The 20,526-nt window shown below is 41.5% G+C and overlaps 1 protein-coding gene across 2 annotated transcripts in view; it reads left to right on the top strand.

Moving 5' to 3' along the window:
- The first annotated feature begins 214 nt into the window (after nucleotides 1–214).
- Nucleotides 215–20,526, top strand: part of MINDY3 (MINDY lysine 48 deubiquitinase 3) — a 75,501-nt gene continuing 55,189 nt past the window's right edge. Inside the window, exons 1-6 of one of the 2 annotated variants that reach the window (XM_045006032.1) lie at nucleotides 215–644; nucleotides 10,309–10,388; nucleotides 13,272–13,329; nucleotides 13,759–13,932; nucleotides 18,172–18,223; nucleotides 20,129–20,243. In XM_045006032.1, the coding sequence (XP_044861967.1) occupies nucleotides 479–644; nucleotides 10,309–10,388; nucleotides 13,272–13,329; nucleotides 13,759–13,932; nucleotides 18,172–18,223; nucleotides 20,129–20,243 (645 nt within the window). In that variant the 5' untranslated portion in view covers nucleotides 215–478. The remainder of the gene's footprint in view (nucleotides 645–10,308; nucleotides 10,389–13,271; nucleotides 13,330–13,758; nucleotides 13,933–18,171; nucleotides 18,224–20,128; nucleotides 20,244–20,526) is intronic. The other variant, XM_045006033.1, reaches the window with a different exon arrangement.

Raw genomic sequence — 20,526 nt, 5'->3', positions numbered from 1 at the left:
CACAACCCCTTCCTCGGCCCACACAGCCCGAGCCGCCAAGGGGTTTCAGATGTATCTTCGGCTTCGCCGCCGCCTTTGACTAGACTCCGCACCAGCAGCCCCGCCCAGCCCCGCCCGCGGGGAACGAGGCGCCCCGCGGGAGAACACAACACTTCCAACGGCTGCTCCCAGCCTCGCGCTCTCGAGCCCTGCGGCATCCAGGCCGCGAGCGGGGTCCAGCACCCAGCGCGAGACAGAACCCGCTGAGGGACGGCAACAGGCCCGCGTCACAGGCTGAGAGGAGGGCAGTGGGATTAGTGCTGAGCTGCGCTTCCCCTTCCGGTTCACCCGGGAAAGGAACCGGAAGCTTCTTTTAGAGGCGACTCCGCTGAGTGAAACCTAACAGAGCCGGCGGTGGCGGTTCCTCCTTCGCCGTGAGCGGCCGCTTGCTGGACCCTCCCCCCGGTCCCGGCAGCCGCTTCTGCTCTGGCCCCTTCCCATGTTCAGGGAAAGCGGGTTGGTAGCAGCCCCGTCTCGTTCCCGCGCCAGGAGCCGCCGCCGCCCCGTCATGTCTGAGCTGAGCCAAGAGCTCGTCCACCTGGTGTGGGGCAAGAAAGCCGGGCCCGGCGGGCTCGCTGACACCATCTTCTGCCGCTGGGCGCAAGGTAGGTGCCCCTCTCCCCACGGTCTGCCCTGATTTCCCCCCCGCCGCCCTCCATCTCCCCCTTCCCTCGCTCCTCCCCATCCCTCTGCCCCTCACTCTTCTCTCCCCCCTTCCTCCTCCCCACCCTCTGTGCCCTACATTTTGCCCCTCCCCACTCCTTGCCTCTCTCAGCTGCCCCTTATTCCTTTGTGCCCCCCTCTTCTTCCCCACCCCGTGCCCTCCTCTTCTTCCCCACCTTCTCACTCTTGTCCCACGTTCTCCTTCTCGCTTTGCTCCTCTTTGCCCTCCTCCCCACCCTCTGCCCTTTACTCCTCCTTGCTCTCATTTCCTGTGCCTCACTTACCTCCCTGCTCTGGCCACCTTCTGTCAAGTCCACCCCCTTACTTGCCTTCTCCTCCTATCAAGAACTCAGACTTGTCTCCCTCTGAATGAGTTCTTTTCCCTTTAGTCTTCTGTCTCCGATTTAATTCTTCCCAATTCAGCCTCCCGGTTAGTTTTACTGAAAGCTAAATATTCCCTTTATCAACCCTCTATTTTTATCTGTTGTTGTCTTGTCAATACCAGTCCATGGGGTTTTGTTGCTCCTAAAAAAAAAGGTGGGGAGGGGCATAAATTGGGAAACAGCATGCTTGGGGGGTACAGATGAAACCACTATATACAGTAATGATGTTTTGCACATGTGAACTTGGTTTATTTTGCTACTAGATCATTTGTGGTCTATGAATACATGATGAAGCAATTTCATAGCTAAAATATTTTTGGGTTATCTGGCATTCTCTTTTTAAGATACTGAAATGAATTACAAGAGAAATGGAGAAAATTTACTTATCAAACTGAATCCATACAGCAGTATATACACGTTTTACATGGTCTAGGCCAGGGGTAGGCAACCTATGGCATGTGTGCCAAAGTCAGCACACGAGCTGATTTTCAGTGGCACTCTCACTGCCCAGGTTCTGGCCATTGGTCCAGGGGGCTCTGCGTTTTAATTTAATTTTAAATGAAGCTTCTTAAACATTTTAAATACCTTATTTACTTTACATACAACAATCGTTTAGTTCTATATTATAGACTTATAGAAAGAGACCTTCTAAAAATGTTAAAATGTATTACTGGTACACAAAATCTTAAATTAGCGTGAATAAATAAAAACTTGGCACATCACTTCTGAAAGGTTGCTGACCCTTGGTCTAGGCTTTTGTTTCTACAATCAGTTTTCCAGTGTTTGCTGCTTATTCTTATGTGACTACAGAGAAGCACTGGGATCATAAGTAATCTTGCCAAAACTGGGTACAGACTTGGGCCCAATCTTGCATAGATTTTTGCACTTGCTCAATTTCAAACTCTCATGCATACAGGGCTGGATTAACTCTCCTGTGGACCTGGAGCTATTAGATTTTGTGAGGCCCTGTATACAAGTCTCTTTCCTAACTTATAACAAAATGATCACAATTACGGCATCAGGGCTATTAACACTACTAAACCTGCCTTTTAATTAACATAAAGCCGTTCTGTGGTTACATCTCAGTCTTAAAACATGTAGAATATTGTTAAGTTAATTCAGAATAGCCTTAGAACAGCTGTTATATTAGTTTCTTTCTGGGAGAGCGTTTGGGTGCAGGAGGGGGCTCCAAGCTGGGGCAGAGTGTTGGGGTGCAGCAGGGCTCAGGCAGGCTGCCTGTGTGCTATAGCCCCACGCTGCTCCTGGAAGTGGATAGCTGCTGGCACATCTCTGGGTGCCCCTGGGGGGAGGGAGACAGTGTGGTGCCTGTGTGCGCAAGCACTGCCCGCGCAGCTCACATTGACCAGTTCCTGACCAATGGGAGCTGCGGGGATGGTGCTGGGGGCGGGGGCAGTGCGTGGAGCCGCCTCCCCCATCCTTCTCACCAGGGGCCGCAGAGCCATGCCAGCAGCCGGCCACTTCAGGGACTGGCATGGGGCCATGTCATGCAAGCAGCCTGCCTGAGCCCTGCAGCACCCTGTGGGGTCCCCTTTAGCCCGGGGCCCTGGGCTGCAACCTCTGAAGTCCCTGCATTAATCAGGTTGACTTAATCAGGTGCAAACATCTGTGCAGGACTGGTGCTTCTTCATAGGAAAACAAGTAATGATAATCATGGAATCTGAGATCTGTACTATATTAAATAAGATGCAGATTTTGTGCAAGTTCTTGTTAATTTTGTATAGAGAATCTTATTTGGGAACTGAAATTATAATGTTGGACCCAGATATTTATTTGGTGAAAATAATGAATAAGGAATGAGAAGAAGTTGAAACGTTTCATCTGGCTTGATAACTGATATGACAAGAGAAATATGAATCTCTTGACTAGGGAATTTTAAAAGGAACATGCTCATAAATTGGGGGGTGCATGTGTAGGACTGAATTTTGAAAAGCATCAGACAGATAAATCAGCAGGGGCATAGAATACTTTGTTTTCACTAGTAAAATGAGGGGTTTGGGTGAGGGTGGTGGTATTAGATTGAGGTGAGCAGAATCCAGATATAAAAGACTCAAAGGAGAGAACTTGGAAGAATGGAATTTTGCTGCTCTAATGGAATTGAATTGTAGTTAAATAGATCTGAATGTTTTTTCAGATAACTGGAAACAAAGGTGAATGCGGAAGGGAAATGATTAATGAGGAATGGGATTGGATTGGGAAGATGGTCATAGAACTAGGTGACGAAAGGTGGGAGAGTATTGGTGATTTATTTAGAGGTAAGTAAGAACATAAGAATGGCCGTACCGGGTCAGACCAAAGGTCCATCTAGCCCAGTATCTGTCTACCGACAGTGGCCAATGCCAGGTGCCCCAGAGGGAGTGAACCTAACAGGCAATGATCAAGTGATCTCTCTCCTGCCATCCATCTCCATCCTCTGACGAACAGAGGCTAGGGACACCATTCTTACCCATCTTAGCTAATAGCCATTTATGGACTTAGTCACCATGAATTTATCCAGTCCCCTTTTAAACATTGTTATAGTCCTAGCCTTCACCACCTCCTCAGGTAAGGAGTTCCACAAGTTGACTGTGCGCTGCGTGAAGAAGAACTTCCTTTTATTTGTTTTAAACCTGATGCCTATTAATTTCATTTGGTGACCCCTAGTTTCTGTATTACGGGAATAAGTAAATAACTTTTCCTTATCCACTTTCTCGACATCACTCATGATTTTATATACCTCTATCATATCCCCCCTTAGTCTTCTCTTTTCCAAGCTGAAGAGTCCTAGCCTCTTTAATCTTTCCTCATATGGGACCCTCTTCAAACCCTTAATCATTTTAGTTGCCCTTTTCTGAACCTTTTCTAGTGCTAGAATATCTTTTTTGAGGTGAGGAGACCACATCTGTACACAGTATTCGAGATGTGGGCGTACCATGGATTTATATAAGGGCAATAATATATTCTCAGTCTTATTCTCTATCTCCTTTTTAATGATTCCTAACATCCTGTTTGCTTTTTTGACTGCCTCTGCACACTGCATGGACATCTTCAGAGAACTATCCACGATGACTCCAAGATCTTTTTCCTGACTCGTTGTAGCTAAATTAGCCCCCATCATGTTGTATGTATAGTTTGCGTTATTTTTTCCAATGTGCATTACTTTACATTTATCCACATTAAATTTCATTTGCCATTTTGTTGCCCAATCACTTAGTTTTGTGAGATCTTTTTGAAGTTCTTCACAATCTGCTTTGGTCTTAACTATCTTGAGCAGTTTAGTATCATCTGCAAACTTTGCCACCTCACTGTTTACCCCTTTCTCCAGATCATTTATGAATAAATTGAATAGGATTGGTCCTAGGACTGACCCCTGGGGAACACCACTAGTTACCCCTCTCCATTCTGAGAATTTACCATTAATTCCTACCCTTTGTTCCCTGTCCTTTAGCCAGTTCTCAATCCATGAAAGGACCTTCCCTTTTATCCCATGACAGCTTAATTTACGTAAGAGCCTTTGGTGAGGGACCTTGTCAAAGGCTTTCTGGAAATCTAAGTACACTATGTCCACCGGATCCCCCTTGTCCACATGTTTGTTGACCCCTTCAAAGAACTCTAATAGATTAGTAAGACACGATTTCCCTTTACAGAAACCATGTTGACTATTGCTCAACAGTTTGTTTTTCTACGTGTCTGACAATTTTATTCTTAACTATTGTTTCAACTAATTTGCCCGGTACTGACGTTAGACTTACTGGTCTGTAATTGCCAGGATCACCCCTAGAGCCCTTTTTTAATATTGGCGTTACATTAGCTAACTTCCAGTCATTGGGTACCGAAGCCGATTTAAAGGACAGGTTACAAACCTTAGTTAATAGTTCTGCAACTTCACATTTGAGTTCTTTCAGAACTCTTGGGTGAATGCCATCTGGTCCTGGTGACTTGTTAATGTTGAGTTTATCAATTAATTCCAAAACCTCCTCTAGTGACACTTCAATCTGTGACAGTTCCTCAGATTTGTCACCTACAAAAGCCAGCTCAGGTTTGGGAATCTCCCTAACATCCTCAGCCGTGAAGACTGAAGCAAATAATTCATTTAGTTTCTCCGCAATGACTTTATCGTCTTTAAGCGCTCCTTTTGTATTTTGATCGTCAAGGGGCCCCACTGGTTGTTTAGCAGGCTTCCTGCTTCTGATGTACTTAAAAACATTTTGTTATTACCTTTGGAGTTTTTGGCTAGCCGTTCTTCAAACTCCTCTTTGGCTTTTCTTATTACACTCTTGCACTTAAGTTGGCAGTGTTTGTGCTCCTTTCTATTTGCCTCATTAGGAAGTCTTTTTATCTCTCACTGCTTCTTTTACATGGTTGTTAAGCCACAGTGGCTCTTTTTTAGTTCTTTTACTGTTTTTCTTAATTTGGGGTATACATTGAAGTTGGGCCTCTATTATGGTGTCTTTAAAAAGGGCCCATGCAACTTGCGGGGATTGCACTTTAGTCACTGTACCTTTTAACTTTTGCCTAACTAACCCCCTCATTTTTGTATAGTTCCCCCTTTTGAAATTAAATGCCACAGTGTTGGGCAGTTGAGGTGTTCTTCCCACCACAGGGATGTTGAATGTTATTGTATTATGGTCACTATTTCCAAGCGGTCCTGCTATAGTTACCTCTTGGACCAGCTCCTGCGCTCCACTCAGGATTAAATCTAGAGTTGCCTCTCCCCTTGTGGGTTCCCGTACCAGCTGCTCCATGAAGCAGTCATTTAAAGTATCGAGACATTTTATCTCTGCATTTCGTCCTGAAGTGAAATGTTCCCAGTCAATATGGGGATACCGTATTGTTCCGAGTATAGGCCGCTCCTGATTATAAGCCGCACCCTTAAAGTTTGGTGCTATTTTTAAAAAAATAAATTTTTAACTTTTTTAACAAAGAAAATATACACATTAGTAGAACGACTGCTTTTTTTTTTTTGGTTTTGTTTGCTGCTCTGGCTGCCCTATAGGGTGCGGAGGAGGGGAGCGCCCTGCAGCAAATTCCACAGGGCAGCCCGTGTCCTTCCCTCCCTGACGACCGGCGCAGCGCGGAGCCCTCCCGGAAGACAGCACGGCAATTGGGGCCGTGGGGTGAGCTCCCTGCTGAAGTGCTGGCCGCCCCCCTTCTCTCTCCCCCCGCTCCCCCATGCCGCCTCCCTCTCCCTCCCCCCAACTAGACCAGGCGTCCACTCTGTAGCACAGGGAGTCCCCCTGCACCCTGGGTCTGGCCGCCCTGTAGGGTTTTTTGTTTTGTTTTTTCCCCTGCTTTGCCAGCCGTGCTGTTTTCCCCCTCTTCTCCTCCTTTGCCGCTCCAGCCATGGTTTTTTTTCCTTTCTCCCCCCCGCTTTACCGGTTTTTTTTTTTTTACACTGACGGGTTTTTTTTTTTACACCTGCTTTCCCGCTTCAGCTGCACCGTTTTTGTTCCCCGCCACCGCCTTACTGCTCCCGCTGCACCAAGTTTTTTTGTTGTTGTTTCTCCCCCCCCCTTGCAGTTTCAGCCGCGCAATTTTTCGTGCCCACCCCCCACCCCCCTGCTCTAGCCGCACTTTTTTTTCCCCTGCTTTGCCGCTCTGGGATTTGAAGGGCTCTGGGCTCCCCGCCGCGGCGGGCAGCCCAGAGCCCTCTGAGTCCCCGCCGCGGCTGGGATTTAAAAGGCTCTGGGCTCCCCGCCGCGGCGGGCAGCCCAGAGCCCTCTGAGTCCCCGCCGCGGCTGGGATTTGAAGGGCTCTGGGCTCCCCGCCGCGGCGGGCAGCCCAGAGCCCTCTGAGTCCCCGCCGCGGCTGGGATTTAAAAGGCTCTGGGCTCCCCGCTGCGGCGGGCAGCCCAGAGCCCTCTGAGTCCCCGCCGCGGCTGGGATTTAAAAGGCTCTGGGCTCCCCGCCGCGGCGGGCAGCCCAGAGCCCTCTGAGTCCCCGCCGCGGCTGGGATTTAAAAGGCTCTGGGCTCCCCGCCGCGGCGGGCAGCCCAGAGCGCTCTGATTCCCGGCCGCGGCTGGGATTTGAAGTTTTTTTTTTTTCCCCAAGTTCCTGATTATAGGCCGCACCCCTAATTTAAAGACTTAAATTAGGGGAAAAAAGTGCGGCCTATACTCGGGACAATACGGTAATTGAAATCCCCCACTATTATTGGGTTCTTAATTTTGATAGCCTCTCTAATTTCTCTTAGCATTTCATCATCACTATTACTGTCCCGGTCAGGTGGTCGATAATAGATCCCTAATGTTATATTTTTACTAGAGCATGACATTTCTATCCATAGAGATTCTATGGAACATGTAGATTCGCTTAAGATTTTTACTTCATTTGAATCTACACTTTCTTTCACATATAGTGCCACTCCTCCCCCTGCACGACCTGTTCTGTCCTTCCGATATATTTTGTACCCCGGAATGATTGTGTCCCATTGATTGCTCTCAATCCACCAGGTTTCTGTGATGCCTATTATATCACTATCCTCCTTTATCACAAGGCACTCTAGTTCACCCATCTTATTATTTAGACTTCTGGCATTTGTGTACAAGCACTTTAAAAACTTGTCCCTGTTTATTAGCCTGCCTTTTTCTGATGTGCCAGATTCTTTTTTATGTGACTGTTTATCATCTGATCCGGCCCTTACATTATCCTCTTCCGTCCTCTGCTCCTGACTATAACCTGGAGATTCTCTATCATCAGACTCTCCCCTAAGAAAAGTCTGTGTCCGATCCACACGCTCCTCTGCAGCGGTCGGCTTTCCCCCATCTCCTAGTTTAAAAACTGCTCTACAACCTTCTTAATGTTTAGTGCCAGCAGTCTGGTTCCACTTTGGTTTAGGTGGAGCCCATCTCTCCTGTATAGGCTCCTCCCATCCCAGACGTTTCCCCAGTTCCTAATGAACGTGAACCCCTCCTCTCTACACCATCGTCTCATCCACGCATTGAGACTCTGAAGCTCTGAAGTAATCATCATGTACATGGATGAAAGGAAGACAGGCAAGTCAGGAATGGTTTTTGATATAGGGGAAGAAAGATGAGCTCACATGGGATAATATTAGTCTTGCCTTTGAAGAGCATAGCTATATCTTAGATAGAGGGAGACGGAAGGAAGTTGGTGGTTAGGTTTTGACTTGTTAAAGTTGACAGTACATAAAGACTATGTTGGCTGAGGAAGACTACTTCTCGGTTTCAACAAGTTGTTAAGAAAGAAGTAGTGCATTCGATTTCTGTATTGTTAAAATTATTATAGAAATTCCCCAAGAAGAGGTTACTTGTGGGGAGTGAAAGGAGGAAGGGAAGCCAAAGGGGTCAGTAGATAACGTAGGTGGAGTAGACTTCAACAAACCCTTAAAGACTTGGTTTAGTTCCAGAATCCTAACTGAATTATCCTTCTGGAATTTAAAAAAGGGCCAAAAGGTAGATGAAAACCTAAAGGGCATCATACAGTAAGCAGGTCTTAGCCGAAGTTAGAATGAACATTTGCTATAGGCATTGCGTAAAAATAAAGAAATCCAGAGACTTGTACTTTTTGGAAAGGCTAAAATTATAGTACTCAGAGTATCCATACTAAGATGTACAAATAATACTCCTGGGGGAATTCTGCACCACTGCATGAGGCATAATGTGCCGTGCATATTTTTAATTTTTTGAGCAGAAAACCGCTTCTGCTTGAAAGTTGCTGCAGCTCTGCCTTTTGCCCACCTGAGGGCGCTGTGGCAATAGAATGGATTGGCGGGTAGTGTTCGATCTATCGGGGATCGATTTTATCGCATCTAGTGTAGACACGATAAAATCGATCCCCAATTGCTCTGCCATTGACTCCAGAACTCCACTGCGGCGAGAGGCGGAAAAGGAGTCAACGGGGGAGTGGCAGCGGTTAACTCGCCGCCATCCTCACTGCCAGGTAAATCGACCTAAGAGATGCCGAGTTGCATATCTTAGGTCAACACCCCTCCTTCCCCCCCCTCCCCACAGTGTAGACATAGCCACAGATTGTACATATGAATGCCAGTAGGCTATGGGATGTTCCTAGCTCATCGTATTGGTGGCAATCTATATCATTAGGTAATTTACACCAGGTGAATGAAATGACACCAGTGAAACATTTGTAAGCACTATGGAGTAATAGAGATTTTTGGTTCAAATTAAGGGAGTCTTAAGTAGGTATAACTTGTGTATGCTGGCGCTTGGTATGTAAATGATATCAATGTAGACTCAGATCATCTTGAACTAACACCCAGTTAGTAACAGGTCAGTTACACACTATTATGCATCACCTCTGGGTTTGGCAGACAGACTAAGGAAGATGTAATTTTCATTTCTAGTGAAAGAATGGTCATATATATGGTGAAGGGTGCCACAAATTACATAATTTTAGACTGGCCTATAAATTTAGTCCATTGTGTAAAAGACTATTAGCTGAATATTGTCTGGTGCTTGGAATATGCTAGTCCACCCTAACTTAAATTTTTGTGTGGCAAATTGGGCTTTGATGTTTCAGTCTTAAGATTTTATCGTGGATATGGAAGTGGAAAACTTTCAGATGTCCTGTCCAGGATCATCTTGAACGTGTCTAGTTCATGGACAATTAACATTTCAGCCCCTGTGGAGGACACCATTCCAAAAGGGCTTTCTGTAGTCGAAAGCAGATAGTTGCTCAAAAAGATATTGCATGCCTTAAAAAAAAATTAAAATCCTTAATTGTGGCCCAGTAGTGCCTCCTGTGATGTTAGTGGGAGGTTTACCGTGGAAGCAGAAATGGATTATTTACAGAGAGTGAATATTCAGTAAAAAGCTCAAAAATCAGCTTTTACACTAAGATATGGTGTCTGAAGTTTCTAAACAGGATTTCTATGGAGCTATATTCTTACTGAATCAGAATGAGTACAGTAGAGTGTTGAAAGTCACATTCTGATGGACATCTTAATTTTGATCACTACTTTACATGTTATTAATTCAAAACTCGAGAGACTAGCCCTTTTTCGCCATGTGTCATTGCTGATATAAGTAATATTGTGGAATGTAATCTGCCCCCCTTGTACTCCATACATTTTTGATTTTCATGTTTCATAAATTAGACTTGTTTGCTCTGTAAAAATGGTGTTTTCTAGTCTACAAAACTAACTTGATCTTGGTGAATAAGGTGAGTGGCATTCCTGTCAAGGAGAATATATGTAATAAGTGTGCATGCTTAAGTAGATCATTAACCATACTCTTTTTCATTGTCAGGGTTTGTGTATAGTGAATCTGAATCAACTGCATTAGAACAATTTGAAGGTGGCCCTTGTGCGGTGATTGCACCCGTTCAGGTAAAGTGCACTGGTTACAGAAATGGTTTAAACTTAACAGGCACAAAATTTCACCAGCTCTTGCATAATTTATATGATACCATAGCTGAATAAAAAAATCAAGCCAAAGATAGAGAGGGATCCCCAGCCAGCTGAATATACAACATCTGATAATAAATACAACACATGAGGCAACAGTCTAGGAACAAGAAGGGACAAAAATAATCTATCAACATAGAGACTTTGCAAAAGTGATATTTTCTCTTCTGGAAAGTAAGAGACGAATTCAAGCCTAGGTAGCTTAAAAGAAGGTATAGAGCAAAGGCTGAGCGGGATAAGAGAGCAATTAAAAATGTAGCAAGTGAAAAGAAAGCACAGATAAGATGTAAGCAAGACTGATATGAAATTGAAATTTCATAATCCTTTTTACCTCAAATTCACCAATGGTTTTCTTAAAAGGATTGCCTTCACCACAGCAGAACAGGTACCAGTGCAATAGGTAATTCTGCTTAAAAAATTTAGAGCATTTGAGTTTCAAGTGCTTTCTGAATAATCAAGTGGAAATAATAAACTTTCATAGTCCCAAATCATTGGGACTGAAATCTGTGAAGTCAATATAATTAAGACATTAAAATTGATCATTGCCATTCTTGGGACTCTTATACTGGAAACTTTATATGAATTGGAGTACTCTTGATTGCCTGTGATAATGATTTTCAAACTTTCACAGTGTGGGTTACATTAGTATCTTGTAGCCAATCCCAATGTGGATTAACATACCTGTGATAATTTAAGCAATTGCAATTGCTTAAATTATCACAAGTAATAATAGGAAAGTATTTAGTTTGGGTTTTTTTTAGCTCTTTCTAATGTAGCTTCCATTGCAATCTGTGGTCCATAGTTTGGGAGCCACTGTTCCATGACATAGGAATTATTATACAATTATACAATTAAGTCCTCCTAATTTGGGAGAAAAGAACACAGGTCAGTTGTAAAATTGATTACATCTGCCTATAAATCTAAATAAATGGAAGGGGCATGCCAATGGTTCGAAATCTATGAGACTGTTCTCATTTCAGTGTATATAGATTCAATCCCCTTGTCCTTCAATTTGTCTTTAAAAAATTATTTTAAAAATGTATGGGTGAGTTAAATGGGTTTTGATTGGGGGAGCAGGAAGGAAGGGCTCAAACGATGAGTAAGGAGAGAACCTGGAGTAGCTGCTGCTAGTACTGGATAGCTAAAGGAAGAAAGCTGGCTAGACAGCCCTGATAGGAGAATCTGTTGGGTAAGTGAGCCTGGTGCAAGGAAAGGGAGACTGTGGGAGTGCTGTAACACTCTGAAATACTATGTGGTATGTGTATTAATTAGAGCAGGAGCATATAAATCTGTGTTTACTTTCGCATTGTAAGTGGCAAAAAGAACATCATTTTGCATATTTGGTTTTGAAGTTGGTAGTGTGATACCTGATGCATTTATTTATTTATTTATTTTAAATCACAGAGATTTATAGAAAACCTAGCAGATCTCTAGAACTGCAATACATTTTCAGATGTAAACTGGAAACATTACCCAGGCACCCTTTTAAAAGAAAAAATGTAGCTTGCAAGCTGCTGAGCTTGTTAATTGCTGAAAATGTTTAGTTTGGTCTCTGCATGGAAGGAGGATAGGGTAGTCTTCTATATAACTTAGTTTGTAGAATTATGACGGGGTGGTGTACCTTCACTTAAGCAAGAGTCCCAGTGGGTAGTAGTCCTTAGTTCGGTATGCAGTTTGGCATACAGGTATGAACTCTAGTAGGCAGTATGGGTATACTTCACACTTGAGGTTTATACTTAAAACTAGAGAAACTTATTCTGAAGCCACTGATGTAATAGGATTGAGTAGGGAAACCAGAGAACAAATGAAGCTCTGCCATGCTTTCATAGTTTGAGCTCAAATATCTGACATTTTAACTGTATATTACTGCTGTCTTTTTAATATAAATATAATGTGAAATGTAGAATTGAATTGATGTAGAGTAAAAATTGATTACCATATATACTCATTCATAAGTGAATTTTTTAGTAAAAAAGGAAAGCACCAGAGAAGGGGGTCAGCTTATGAACAGGTATAGAGCGGGAGAGGTGGAACACAGCCCCTCCCCCCAACAGAGGGAGCAAGGAGAGGCAGCACAGCCAGCAGATGCAGAAGGAAAGAGGCAGGGCCAGAGTCTTTCCGCTTCTGGCCACCCTGCTCTCCCTTCAGCCTCCGAAGCAGCTGCAGCTCTGGGGCTGGCAGGTTGTAGCCGTGCCGTTCGGCCCCACCCTCCAGAACAGGCTGTGGCTGCTGCGACCAGGCCTCCCGGCCCAGCCTGCTGGAACATGCTGCAGCCGCACCACCCGGTCTGGCCTGCTGGAGCAGGCTGTGGCCGCGCTGCCCAGCCTGCCGGAGCAGCTCCAGCCAGGCCAGAGACAGCCTCCCCTGGACCTCCCCAGATAAGGTGGGAAGGGATGGGATGGGGAGATTGTGGGGGTCCCAGGCTAGGGGTGGGGTCATGTGGAGGATGGTCACAGGGGCTACTGCCCTGACCCCAGCTTCTTTTCCCCTCCTCCCCCCCCCACATTTCCCCACTAGTTGCTGGCACTCTGGGACACTTTGTTTACTTAGGTTTACTTCTGCGCCTGCAGATGCTCGAGGTAAACAAACCATCTCGTCCTGCCAGCGGCTGATCCTGATGGCCCGGGAGCCAAAGTTTGCTGACCCCTGAATTATAGGGTTGGTTTATGAATGGGTCATAAAAATTTTCCATTTTTATGTAACCATCTTTGGGGGAGGGTCAGCTTATAAACGAACCGGCTTATGATCGAGTATATACGGTACTTCATCTTGTAGTCTAATGCTTGTTGCTTTAATTACATAAAGGCATTCCTTTTGAAGAAGCTTTTCACCTGTGAGAAGTCTGCTTGGAGAGAGTGTCAAGGTAATTAGGACCTGTTTTCATATTTTTTTTATTCTAGTAATTTGCATTACAAAGAGGTTAAATTTTTGTACATTTGCCTGTTAACTGTGCTTCCATGTTATCTTCATACTGGGAAAAATTATAGTGCCATGTGAAGCATAAGTAACTTGTTAATTTTCATACCTCAATGCCAGTCTACAATATTTTTGATCACATTGGTGGACATCACTGATTGAAACATTCATCTTGGATTAGTTTAAATTCTTATAAACTAAACTGAAAGTGAGTAACAGAAATCTTATTGAGATGTACCTTTGGAGGGCTGGTTTTAAATTTCTGTACTCTGACAGCTGTCAACGTTAATAAGTGGGTGCATACATTCAATGCTATTAGCATACTTAAGATAGTGATAACCAGTAATTGAACTCATGCAGGATTCTGATATTTCAGAGGAAGAACAGAAGAACCTTCTTTGTCATACGTTATGTGACATTTTAGAGATGGCTTGCTCTGATAATTCTGAATCGTACTCTTTGGCAACATGGATAAGAGGAAAAACAACTGAAGAAACTGCTAGTATTTCTGAGAGTCCTGTCGAGTCAAGTCATCAGGAGGAACAACCCTGTAAGATGTATTTCTCTCTAAATTAATTGTGTTGTCTCCTGAGCAATAGTTCATTCTTTTAGAGAACCCTCAATAGCTGTGTCGGTGGAAAAAGCTCTCCTGACAACCTAGTGCTATCTACACCAGCTCTTGGGTCACTGTAACTTACTTGGCTCAAAGGGGGTTGCTTTTTCACTCCCCTGAGCAACATAAGTTATATCGCAGTAAGTGCTAGTGTACACAGATGATATGAGGAAGAGTGCACCATCAAGGTGATAGTCATACATTATTTATTTCAAATTTTGTTGTACATGCTTGTACTTGCTTTCTGTAGGCAATATTGCAAGAGAAAGCTTTTAAGAATAGATAAATCGGGTGACAGTATTGAATAGAGTTTGGATCATAAGGCCTTTTTGGTAAGGGTTATCTTTATTAGCCTCTGGTAAGTGCCTAGGATGCTTTTGAATGCTCAGATAATAGTAGTTAAACATACTTGTTCCTAGAAGCTGCTTAATTAACAAAGTTCAACCTCACCATATAGTGGTTATTAGAAAGATAAGTCTCTCAGAGAGGATCACTTAGAATTTCTGCCCATTTTTGTTAAAAAAACATGTTTTTCCACTTAAGACATAATGGGCATAAAGTTGTATTGGCAACTTATTTCTAGGGATTGATAAATTCTTTCTTTGAAAGATTATTGTAACCAGGGAATAGTAATATCTGAGTAAAATATTTTCTGTATGGTTTCCTGTGTGTCATGAACATCTTTGTGCTGCAAAATTTGTCTTGTAAGAGATTGGAGCAGATTCTGGTTGCCACAAGTCTTTTCCAAACCAACTCTCCTTGTTAAAATACTGACCTGACCTGAGCACTATGTGAACACTTATAGTGGGCTTGCTTACCACAAAAAACCCTCTCCTTTTCCCCTGCAGCAACCTTGATACTGGCAGCCCGGCCACTTAGGGCTTCTCTTCACTCCATTGTCAACTTGGGCTCAACCAGACTCCTGTCCCCCCACACACAAATCTCTAGCTTGAGTTCAGTGGTACTTTAAGCTCTACCCAGCTAGCCCATAAAGGAGGGTGGTTTGGAGAGGAGTGCTGCTAAAGCTGGAGCTAGTAATGGAGAGGGGATGCAGCAACTCCACTTTCAACTAATCCGCTGATAATCCAGTCACTCTAGTTCAAAGTATTCAGTAGTGTGGTCACTCTCACTATGGCTAGGCTAGTTAGAATGTATGAGCTAACTGTTGTAGTGAACTAATCTGTCCCAGTGTATTCCTATATATTTTTTGATGTTGCTGTACCAGTTTGGGAGTTGTGGTTGACTTTGCCCTTTATAAATGGGATGACATTTTCCTTCTGTTATGAAGAGCCTGTACTTAAAGGAAGAACAGGGAACTTTAATGGTGAACCTCCCCTGTCTGTCTCTCTCTGCTCTTGGGCATTGAACAGCTCATCTCTTACTTGTACTCTGGTGTTCAAGAAGTATTTTGATTTTTACTTCCTTCCTGATCTGAAGATTTTTTTTCGCTGTCCTCATTTTCTCCCATTTTAGCTATGGGGGGCTTCCAAGTCCTTATCTGGCCAGGCTGTGGACAAAGAGATGGGTACCAAGGAACTCATGGTAGGGCAGGGTTAAGACAGAGATTGAAATTTCCCGCTTTTGTTGCTGTGACCAAATGAACATTCAAACTTTGCCTTTTCATTTTTCAAGACTTTTGATGTTGCGGAGGACAGGATGGTTTCACAGATGGCAGTCAGCTTGGCAGTCAGGCTGCTGCTTTCAGGGGTCTAATTACATTATTCCAATGGAATAAAAGCTGAAGTATATTTATAATGTTGTAAACATTTCTAATTCTGGCTTAATACATTAACACTATAAAATAATTCCAAATATTCTAAATATAGTATTTTTTTGAACTCAGCTTTTCTCTAATCAGCTTTTTTCTTATATGGATTTTTGTTTTTATTTCATCTGTTCTTTCCTCTCCTCTTTTTCTCCCAACTAAATGTTGTGTTTGAGATCTCATCTGAATTATGCCTGTCTCCACGATTATTTTTAGTGCTACCCCTTCTCTTCCAGGCCCCTCATCTGTTGTCTATCTGTTTCCTGCTTTTGTTCCAAATGTTAAGTTTCTGCTATTCCACTCCAAGTAGTATCAGAGTGAAATAATCTAAAATACTGTTCTTAGAACTACCAACAAAGTGAATTCAAACACACACACAGAATGGTCACATTTGTTTCATCTGCTTTTGTGGTGTACACTAATGACTTGTTGGCCATGCACTTTATTATAATCATACAAGCTCTCGGGTTCAAATGTTGTTCGGGTTCAAATGTTTGTATGTATATTCTCTCTAACTTTTTTCCTTTACTTTTTTTTTTGTTTTAAAAAACTCTTATAGTCTCTTTAAAGAAGTCGTCATAGCTGCTATTGTAGCTAAAGTTACAATAATTATCATTATGAGCTATTGTTCATGTGTTTTCTAAAATATGTTTTTGTGCAGGAATGTAACATGCATGATTGCTGCCCCAAAATTATTTTTTTAGATTGTGTAAAGCTTTTTAGCCATTAAGTTGGAAGAGTTTAATGATCATTCTCCTTTTTCAAAAAATATTCTGGTCCACTCACTTTTTATGGGGTTAATTTTGCAATTTCTATCTTGATATGTGAGTGGTCCACTGACTAGAGAAACAAGCTTAAAACAAATAGCTCTGAATTTTTTTTTACTTATTTAAAAAAGGAAATCTATTAATAAAGACAAGGATCCACAGGTAACTTAGCCATTTCAGGACTGATTTTAAGGTTCCAACTATTATCTGGCCATATTGCACATTTGTCTTATCTTCTGTTCTAGTTCAAATATTTGTCTTCATATTTCTCCAAAATGCATATGGTAGGACATGAGACTTACAAAAAGATCATTCTTCTTATAAATATAAATTTTGCAATTCCTGACTGCTTGTGATTTTTAAAACCATTAATATGTAGGTGACAGTGCTGAGGATACTGAAATCATGGTCCAAAACCTCCTGTAATTCATAAATCTGACATTAATCATTGCAGAAGTCACATCTTTACTGAAGAGAGAAGCATATTGTGTATTGCAGGCAAACTAAAAAGACTCTTGAAAATACAACTTTGATATTCAATTAAGCCATTCCTCTACAGATAAATTAGATACTTTGAGGAATGTTTAATGCTTTGTGAACCTTCATACTGGCTCAGTAGTGTTGCTTATGACAGGTACACGTGTAACTGATACAGGGCACAACCATGCATTCATAGAAGCAAACGGAAGCACTAATAGGATCAAATAGATATTCAGAAATTCATTGTTCAGTTTTAATTGAAAGTGGAAGCATCTGTTGTAGCTATTATACAAAAGGAATAAGATAAAACATTTAGGAATATTGGTGGAGTCAAAGCCTGTTAATGATGCTGCTTTTTGAGTGTCTCTCATAATCTTAGATACTTGTTTTACACATTTTACAAGTATCAAAATAGATTTTAGAGCCTACTTATGTGAAAGTCAAGAAAAGCTCATTTTCTCTCCGTTTCAAAAGCTTTTATGAGGGACCAAAAGTCTACACTAAACCTGGGACAACACTACATGCTGTATTTTTTTTTTTCCCCTCTAGCTGTAGATATATTTGAGGAATGTCTGAGGGGAGAGTTAGTTTAGAGTTATGAAAACTTGTTGCAGGAACAGTGTGCTTAAAACTATCGAACTGTTCTAATTTGTTTACAAAAACAAATATTACTTAAACATTTGAAAAAAAGTACAGCTTTCTTACGTTGACACTGCTCTAAAACTGTTCAAATAATCATGCTTGCTTTCCTCTAGAAAATAATACTTGCAGTTGACTTGCAAAATTATTTGTAGCATGCTTCTGCTTGGTGACTAACAAGCATCATCACTTTTGCAAAATCAACAGTTTATATTTTTACAAATTTTCAAGGCTACAAACTAGGAGCTGTGTAATCTTGATTTTTTTTTGTTTTTTTTAAATTTTAAGATACTTTTCTGTAATCTAAATAGTGGTGCATTCACTGATTTGTATGCTGAAGGACCCATATTGTTACAGTGAAGAAGATTACATCAGTTAGATACAAAAATTGAAAATAAAATTGAAACTTTCAAAAGGAGGGGGAATTAAAAATATAATTGACGCTTGAAAGTATACTAGCTTGCTGTGTGTATCTTGTGTCATTTTTTGCCATGTGTAGTGCTGAAAAGTGTCTCTTGTGTATAGCTGCCTTGGCTGCCGAAGAGCTTGGCTTTGAGCGATTTCATGCATTAATTCAGTAAGTAACATGTTGGAACATTTAAAATACATTATTTTACAATCTCACTAATATTCAAAATCAGATATATGACAAAGTGTTGTAGGGGTTGGTCAAACTTGGAGTTTAAAACTTTGTTTTTATGCTGTGTATTTATAATTCAAAAAGAAAGCAATAATTGGTTCCAGATTTTTTAAAATTATCTAAAATATCAGATTAGCACACTGCACATAAATATGTGCATCTCTTTGCAGTTAATTAAAAGGCATGTTTAATAAATTTGAGTAAAAAGGATATGAATAATTACATTTGTTGTGATATAGTCTTCACAGATTATGCTGATTTTTTTTTTTTTTTTTAAATGCTTGTTTGACCTGTATTACAAGAAACAGCTTGCCTCACCTGGTATCTTTCCATAACTTAGACGGGCCAGGAAACTTTTTAAAGAAATGTGTCGAATTTGTCTCTGAAGCTAATAAATTAAAAAAAAATGTTATACCTTTTACAGGAATAAAATGTAAGGAACAAAACGAGAATAGTAATAAAAGTTTAAGAATATTTTGGATAAAATAAGTTACCAATTTAAAGGTCACTACAAGTTTTTATCAACCTCAAGAGTACTTACAATAGTCTTTACCAATCAGTTTTCAAAACATCCTTTTATGTGATGGAGGAGAGAGGAGGAAAAAAATATAACATGTTGCCTGACCTTATAATCAACTCTTGTCTGTTCCTTGGTCCTGTCTTAGGTCCCCAGATGTTTCCCCATTACAGCTTCTCACAAAACAGCCCACTGGGAGTGGACATCCTTTCCCATGCCCTGTTGACCAAATTCATTTGGCGGGTTAGGTTTCTGAACTTTCTGTGCCTCCTGTACCTCTTTCAAGGTTGTAGGATGCCTTTTGCTACCAATAATGGCTTGGGTGAACCTTCCCCCTCACAAGCAAATTTGCACCATTGCAATATAAATTTAACATTAAATAAGATTTATTAAAAACAGAAAAAAGTGGAGTAAAAACAATGGCTTGTTTAGTATATTTAGATTTACACTTAGCCTTACCTAATGTATGTTATGCTTTCTCAGTTTAAGTGACAGAAAAGAAACAATGTGTACGTGTTATTAAAAGAAATCTCTGGTTGCGGTCCCATGCTGTCCCAAGAGAAAGCAGTCACCTCACTTACCTGCATTCAGAGATTTCTTCTACCTCTGACTTTCATTTACAATCTATCTGCTTGTCCAGATATGCCACCTTATTTTCCATACCAGTTTTTCCCATTACACCCACCCACAAATGAGTTGAGGACTTCTTGCTTTCACTAAGGCTTTGTCTAAGAGGTGGCCCATTGAGGATATGTCCTTTTAACAGCAGCCTTTCAAAGGCTTAATGATTCTTTGAGGGGCAAGCTGGTTTTTAAAATGAAGTCTCAGAGAGGAAAGTGGTTTATAATAGGTCCTACACATTGTTCATTGAAGGAAAATAGTTTCACCTGGTTGGGTAGAGTTTTTCTTAAGATACAACTCTCCCCTCTCCTTTCCTTTCATTATTAATTACTGTACTGACAGACCTATTCAGTCTACTGCAACTTCAGATTTGAAAAACGTATTAATTATTTATTCTAGCCACTTTGCGCTATTTCAAATGTACATAATTTATACTAAAATATTTGCATATCAGTAAAAATATAATACTGTAACCAGCTTCTCTAAAGAAACCATTTATTTGCTTTTCTGATAAATAAATACTAATAGTTATGTGGCAGGTATATTAACCTCAGAGATTGCTGTTTAACTGTCTCAGCATGGAGTAACACTGATGTCCAAGTAAAAACAGAGTAACAGCTTAATGTTAGAACCTAATATCCTCTTTACTTTTTACACTATTCTAATGCTACATCTAAATTATTTCTCCTTTTTTCTGTCTTCAGCAAGCAATCATTCCAAAGCTTTCCAGAACTAAAGGATGCCATGTGGGATCAGTATTCAGTGTGGACAAATAAATTTGGAGTATTGCTCTTTCTGTATTCTGTGATATTGACAAAGGTTTGTTTTTAAAAAAAAAGATTTGATCATTATCCCTTTACTTAAAGGTGAGCAGCAAGCTCAGAAATTAAAATTGAGTTAATTCCAGATTTATGGGTAGGATGGGCTCCTTATTCATGTTGTAGTGGGGCATCTAGCACAGAAATAAATTTGTAAATAGTTTATTTTTAAGAAAATTCCTTTCTGAACTTCACATGGTAGTTTACAGGGGAGTAGGTGGAAAAGAATCTTTTTATAGAGTTAAAATGTATTTCTGTGTTGACTGCCATCCCATTCCTACCTG

This window comes from Mauremys mutica, chromosome 2 (genome assembly GCF_020497125.1).
Source record: "Mauremys mutica isolate MM-2020 ecotype Southern chromosome 2, ASM2049712v1, whole genome shotgun sequence".
Taxonomy (NCBI): domain Eukaryota; kingdom Metazoa; phylum Chordata; order Testudines; family Geoemydidae; genus Mauremys; species Mauremys mutica.
This window is presented reverse-complemented; position numbering and strand designations above follow the sequence as displayed.